Source organism: Apteryx rowi, unplaced genomic scaffold, assembly GCF_003343035.1.
Source record: "Apteryx rowi isolate R43461 unplaced genomic scaffold, aptRow1 scaffold_167, whole genome shotgun sequence".
NCBI classification, from domain to species: Eukaryota; Metazoa; Chordata; class Aves; order Apterygiformes; family Apterygidae; genus Apteryx; species Apteryx rowi.
This window is the reverse complement of record NW_020447941.1, coordinates 305,835-312,691: the sequence shown is the minus strand read 5'-3', so window position 1 is coordinate 312,691 and position 6,857 is coordinate 305,835. Positions and strand designations below refer to the sequence as shown.

The window sequence follows — 6,857 nt, the reverse complement described above, 5'->3', positions numbered from 1 at the left end:
GAGGAAGTGGCATGGATGCTACTAAAAGACCAGGTCCTGCAAACTTGCTTTCACCACCGTCGTCCTGCCAAGAGTAATTAATCAGCTATACACACACAAGGTGGACCAGGAGTCAAAGTCAGGATGTAAAAGCATGTTTTCGCAGTAGGCTTTTCAACTTAATTTCAAGTGCTTCCTCAAGAGAAGGCAACGCCGCAATTCCCATTGACGTCCGTGGGGCTTGGATGTGACCCTTCGTAATCTTTAAGCCTACAGATGCAGCCACATATGAGGCTGGGGCATGAGAGAGAACTGCTGCTGTGGGACCTTAGCGCAACGGCTGCATGCAAAATTCTTTCTTCCTTCTCTTCCAAAAGCAAACTGGGCCCTCAAAAAAAAAAGAAAAAAGAAAAAAACCCACCACCACCAAAATCTAAACTAAAAAAAATCTCAGAGTCCTTTGGTGCGGGTTCTTAACCAGACCAGTTGGACTGTCGTCTGTGTGCGGGGCGCAGGGAAACAACACAACACAACCTGAGCAGCAGACTGCCCCGGAYGTGATCCAAAGCCTTTTTAACTCAGTGAAAAAAAAAAAAAAACCCCTCTTGCTTTTAGCTTCAGTAAGCTTAGCATCAGGTCCGGTTTGCAGAGGAGAGCTACTAACGGGCTGCTGCCTTCTGGAGCAGCCTACAGGAAGGTGACCGGCCACCTCTTGGCAAAATCTAAGAGGAAAAATCTACTTTCTTCAATAGCGTCAGTAGGGAAACTCTTCTCAGGAGCTCACTCTTAGCGARCGTCTACTAAAACTCCAACAAAGCCTTCCGAAAGCCACTTTCCTTCTTTTAACCCAAGGCACGTTGGGTAAGGGCTCTCCTCGCTGCAGTCACCTGCTCACGACTCGCGCAGGACCTCTCCCCCATCGAAGGGGCAGGCTTCGCTGCCGCTGCTCTCGAGGAGAGCCCCCACTCCTAGACTGATTTAACTTCTATTTCTACCCAAAGGAAGCCAACAGAGCTTCGGCTTCCTCACTCACGCCGATGTCTATCTGCTGGGAGGCAGGATTGATCAGAATTAAGGTAATACTTGGTCTTAACGGGAAACCTGTGCATTTAATGCAAAAAAAAGGAGCAAGTATTACTCCACGTTAGCAGGGAAATATAAGTAACAGAGAGGTGGTGGGTACCAGGAGCCCCCTTCTTTCCTTACAGCATGAGAGCAACATAATGTCCCGTAATGGGGATTACTCCTCCGGGAATCCAAGTTACTTGTTTCATCTGCCAGATGTGCCGATGGAAAAGCTCAAAGGCAAACACTCGACGCTTGAGTAAATCTGCATTACCAGCCACAACCGTCCCTGTAGGTTCAGGCATGCAACGTTASGTTTTGTTTCCCCCAACTGGCTATAAACAGGTCACGTTAAATTGTTTAAAAACTCCCATGTTGATTTTTAGCACCATTCGAATCCCACCCGGTGTAAGAAGATAATATTGACAGGATTTCTGTTGGTTTTTTTTTTTTTGGTGTGGAAGTTTTAAAACTTGTTCTGTAGGCTATTAGAAAAAGTAAAACGGGAAAACTACCTAAAATACGCCTTGATAAAGTTCTTTTAACTATATAAATACACTACAAAGTCTGGAGCTTTACACAAATTGTGCTTTTTTAGAAGCTTTCCTGAAATTAGATGCTTCTGCCCAAACTTGGGTAACCTGGCCTAGATCTCAGGCTGTTTCAGGGCGGTGAGCAGCAGATCTCCCAGACAAATCACATCCCCTGGTGTGCAATCAAACCAACCACCATTTGCTTCCCTGATTGCTGTCCTGTGAAGAAACGCAACTTTGCCAAAAGGCATGGATTTGTCCATGCCTGAGATCYGGTTCTGGAGATTCAGCCCAACAAGTTTGAGCAGCTTGCGTGGAAGTAGATGCATTTATGAAATCTGCTTCAGATTTGAGGCCACTAAGTGCTCACTGCTAACAGAATATTCAGGTAAATCCACTTATTGGTGCCTAGTCTTATGAGTAATTACTCGTATATTTATTCAGACTAGAAAATAAAAGTTTCTATGCCTGATTCATTCTTTTTTTTCTTTTTTTCTTCTTTTTAAACAGCCCTTTTCAGGACTTACTGCTGCAAAGACATATGCAGAATAAAGTCCTGGCCCTACAAATACCCACTGGAGTTTTGCCATGAATTTCAGTAGAGGGCAATTTTCCCTCCGTTTGTGAAGGCAGAAAGCTGTTTTCCTTTACCTTTGGGCCTTGCATTATACATAGCACGCTCATTTGGCTTATCCAGACTCTGTAGTGCCTTAAATCTGAAGCAAAGTGGCTGAAGTTTTGTGTATATTCGAACTTCCTTAAAAGCGTGGCTTTAAATTGATTCAGTTAAACTCATACAAAACCCAATATGGACCTTCTTGCTTGGATTTAATTCTGTTTTACAAGAACTTAAATCAGTTATTTCACGAATACAGGGCAGATTTAAATCCAGCTAAGGAACGGCCATTGAGCTCGATTTTTAAAGTCTAGATTTGAGCCAATTTAAAGTTCCACTAGTGCAACTTTGACATGGATACACCTGATCCTATAGCATCTCCGTGAGATTAATTTGAAAAAATTAGGGCTTCCCAAAAGTCTCGGTATAAGAAATATTGGTCAATCATCAGAAAGCTATGTTTTTCTAAAAAGTTATCCAACAAGATTCAGTCTACATTTTATCTTACAAGTATTAATTAGGAAAAGACATATAAAAATTCCTGTTTTGACAGCAGTACGTTAAACATTACCCTCAGGCCGCTCTGCCTAAATTGAGTGTTGTGTTTCTAAAGCTACGTCGCTGTTCTTCCCGATTTGGTTCCCCAAGAAAAAGAAGGAAAGGGTCCYGCAGCAGCTGCCCGGGGGAAGGAGCATTTGTTTGCACTAGCGCAGGCATCTCGGCTCCGACGCGTGCCGACGCACTGATTTCGGTGACGCCGATGAGGCTAAGAAAGCRGGGACCGAAGCAGGGCACAGCAACGCAGGAGAAGACCCAAATTACACCGTCCCCCCRCACGCATTTCAGATCGGTGCTCCTGCAGCAGAAACAACCCACCAAAAAGTGCACTAAATCCAAAAAAACCCCCCAAAAAACAAAAAAAACCCAAAAAMCCCACAAAATTCAGCTTTGGTAGGGGCAAAAGCAATTTTTCCAGCGTGTCTTAAGACCTCCTCGGATCGGATCCTTTGGGCTTTCGCCGGCTGTCAAGGGGAGGCTGTCTGCACGTCGAGCAGAGTGGAAACCAGCCCGGGATCACACGCTTCGCATGGGCCAGCACGAAATCAGGTCAAAGTCAGAGCTGCAGTGAAGCGCTCTCCGCTGGGGGAAATCTCCCCTGGAAACGCTCATTGAGCATCGTCTGCGACCGCCGGGAATGGAAACAAAAACACTCCGCTAGTCCCCCCCCGTCAGGGCAGCCTCAAACGTGAAGGTGACCCTCGTTTTTCAGAACAAAACCCCCAACGAATCACAGGCATTTCGAAAAGCTAAAAAAAATAAAAATAATAATAATAAAAAAATCCCACCTCACTTTACCCCACCTTCCCACAAACCCCGACGCGCAGGATCTCTCTGCACCGTCCCCGGGCGCAGGTCCCACGGCCCCGTTCCCGCGGTCCCGGCACGAGCTCTGGGCGCCCGGGCTCCTCCGCAGCCCGGCCCCGCTGCCCAGAGCCCACAGCTTTCACAGTTTAGCGTCAGGAGGAGAAAAAAAAAAAGCCCCTCGGACCTAGCCCGCTATTTGGCTCAGTGGAATAAAGCTGTTAAGGTGCCCCGTATCTGCACAGAGCTGCGTACTTGTGTTTTGGAGAGGTCGTGCAGGAAGGATGCTAAGAATTGCTTACGGTTTCGCCTCGGGGACTTTTCCGCAGGCTTTTGATTACGCTAACGAGCTCCCTTTTGGAAACAAAAAGAAGAATGCGCACATTCAACTGGTCTGTTCTCTTCCGAACCAGGTCTGCGCTGTCCATTCGGGTTGCAAATCATCTCCCCGAAGCCATCCGGCTAGGAAGCGCTCACCAAGTCGCGTACGGCACAGGTAACGGCGGTTCAACGGACCTTTTGCTTCTGCTCAGGACAAACGACTTGCGGAACGTTTTTGCACAACACACACGTCTCAAAACAAGGTATCTCAGGTTTCACGTACAACGCAAAGCTACAATATGCTACAGTATTTAATGCACACCAAATAGGAAAAGTTCCTAAAAAATACTCATGCAGTTTTTGTGCCATGGGATAGGTAATGGCTATTTCGTAGAAATAGATCCAACTGGCTCCATTGGAGCAGCAGTATAAATATTCAAAATAGAAGTAATAATAGGCCCTGATGTGAAACTTTTTTTTTTGTTGTTTTTGTTTTTCTTCCCCAAATCTGTCCCTTCTGTCAGCAAGGAAACGTTCTGCTTAGGAGCAGCTGCGTCTGGCTACGAGATTACAGCCGCGCGCTTGCGGGTGGGCTTTACTGCAGCGTGCCGCACGGCTGCTAACACTGTTGGACGTAAAGGAAGCGTTTTAGGCATTTTTAGTGGTTATTACTCGTATCACTAATCTCATTCGCTAAACGAAAGAAGCRGCGAGAAGGGGGGGGCTTCCCAAGGCGAGAGGGCCTCCAGCGGGCGCAGCGACGCCATCCTTTCCCGGAACGACAAGCGGCGCAGGCGCCTCAACCACGACTCTCTCCTTCGTCCCCGTGCCGGCACCCTTCCTTCTTCCCCCCCCCCTCGCCCCGCTTTAGTCACCCGGGCCGGCAGTACATGGCTTTTTCCCCTGGACTCCCCCAACGCGCCCGGTGCAACGGCCGCCAATGCCCCCCGCGCATCGAGCGCGACGAAGGGAGAAAATAAGGTGCTGAGCTGAAGGGGGAACCGCAGCGGGTAAATCTTTTGCGTTTACGTCGTTTCGCCCAAAGAAAAGTAAGCTGAAATCATCACGTGCAAAAGTGCAAAAGAGTTGAGAAACGGGCTTGTTGTGTGGGAATGGGGCTTTTTTCTTTCTTTCTTTCTTTTTTTTTTTGGTTGGAGGTTGTTTTTTTTTTCCTGCTACAGTTTAGTTCAGGGATTTTTTTTGTTTCTTTTTACCTAGGGTTCGCTGTGCCTTGACTACCAATATTTGCCACTGTTTGTACCATAGACAAAAACATTCACCTAGCTGGTAGTATCTTATTACACTTTGCAGTAGAACATATACAAGAAAGAGGAAAAAAAAACATACCAAAGGAACCAGAAGTGATCAGTGCTYAAAGGAAATACAACAGCCAGCACTGGCAAGAATCCACAGCATCAATACATACAAATGTCGCAGTGACGGTGCTTCTCGTGGGCTGGAAACTGCCTGCGTATTAATACAGCGTTATACAAAACCTAGCAGGGATATCGGAACGATGAAGAGCTAAACTTTCACAATAACTTAGGTCTGTGAGCGAGTCTGCGTTAAAGATATTCCACATTTTTGAAAGTGCCATCTCTCTCTCTCTCTGTGTGTGTGTGTGTCTTCCGCCCTCCCGCGGGAGGTGTGATGAGTCCACACGATCTGTCCTCAGACAAGTTCGACTGTTTAAGAAAAAAAATATCTGGCCAGGTCCAGTGTATTCTTTAAAGAGTGGCAAATTATGACTTCAGTAACTATGTCTGTGCAAAATATGCCTCTTTCCTTTTAAAGAAACCAGTGTCTGTAACTCATTTAGAAAAGTTTTGACACGTATTTATGTCCTTCTCGGAACAAGTAAGACGCGAACTACTGAATCCCCCCAAAAACTACAGGAAATCTGATGATGCAAAGAAGGTTCTGACCTTCCATCTCCACGTGTGGATCGTTAAAAACCAGGACACCTCCTTGGTAGCCCTCCTGGGCTGGCACTCAAACTATTGCTTGGAAATACCATCAACACCCTAGCAATGAAACTCCAACATTAATAACGAAAACGGTAGCAGTGTTTACCCTTTGCATCCATGTTCACCTTGCGTTCCTCATCACACCTGTATGCGATTCAGCCTCTTTAGTAAAAAGTCACTGCCTGTTGCCTTGCCAGTCTTCTTTCCATAAGCAGTAAATCCACTCGTAGGCCGAGTACCTTGAACTGAATTCCCGTCACACACTGCCCTGTGGCCGTCGGATCGTTACAGGAAAGCCAGCGCTCAGAAGGAGAAGCTGCAAGAGAGGCCGTTGATCGCTGACAATAAAAATCCCAACCAAAAAAAAWAAAATAAAATAAAATAAACCCAAACAACCGAAAAATTCCCACGATTCTCCTTGAAAATCAGCCCCCGTACGATGTACCCTCTTCTGTGTTCTAGCAATAGTCTTAAGTCATAAATTAGATTAGTCTTCCATCAAATAACTTAAAAAAGAAGGAATTGTAGCAGACCAGTTTTGCCTGGCTTGACGCCAGTTAGCAGCCAGTTCATCTAGAGTCCCAGTCACTGTTCAAAAACGGAGCTAGGAAATCACATGAACGCTGAAAAAAAAAAAAATAATAATCTTCACATCGATGCAGGATTTTTCCAGGTTGCGGGGGTCAGGGAGAGGGTAAACCGAGACGGGGCCAAGGGTCCAACGAACAGTGAATGGGATAGACTTCACGACTCGGAGGTGCACCGCGTTCAGGAGATGCCAGCCGTGGTTTGTATTGCACAGGTAAGAGGGAAGTTCCTCCCGACAGTCTGCCGCCTGCGTTAGTGATCTCTGCACATCGGCAAGTTCACRAAAGTGAAAACGTTGAATTCCGTCATGATGGAGAAACACAGGAAGATGCCGTAGAGGGAAAGGCACACGCACCCCAGCTTCTTATCCAGTTTCCATTTGTTCATGTGGACGCCAAAAACCTGCAACAAACAAAGAGTAAGCAA

General features: G+C 46.4%; 1 protein-coding gene across 4 annotated transcripts in view; it reads right to left on the bottom strand.

Moving 5' to 3' along the window:
* Positions 1-5,041: 5,041 nt before the first annotated feature.
* SLC24A3 (solute carrier family 24 member 3) overlaps positions 5,042-6,857 on the bottom strand; it is a 220,803-nt gene continuing 218,987 nt past the window's right edge. For all 4 annotated transcript variants that reach the window (XM_026060212.1, XM_026060213.1, XM_026060214.1 and 1 more), the window contains one exon: positions 5,042-6,833. In XM_026060212.1, coding sequence (XP_025915997.1) covers positions 6,684-6,833 — 150 coding nt within the window. In that variant the 3' untranslated portion in view covers positions 5,042-6,683. The remainder of the gene's footprint in view (positions 6,834-6,857) is intronic.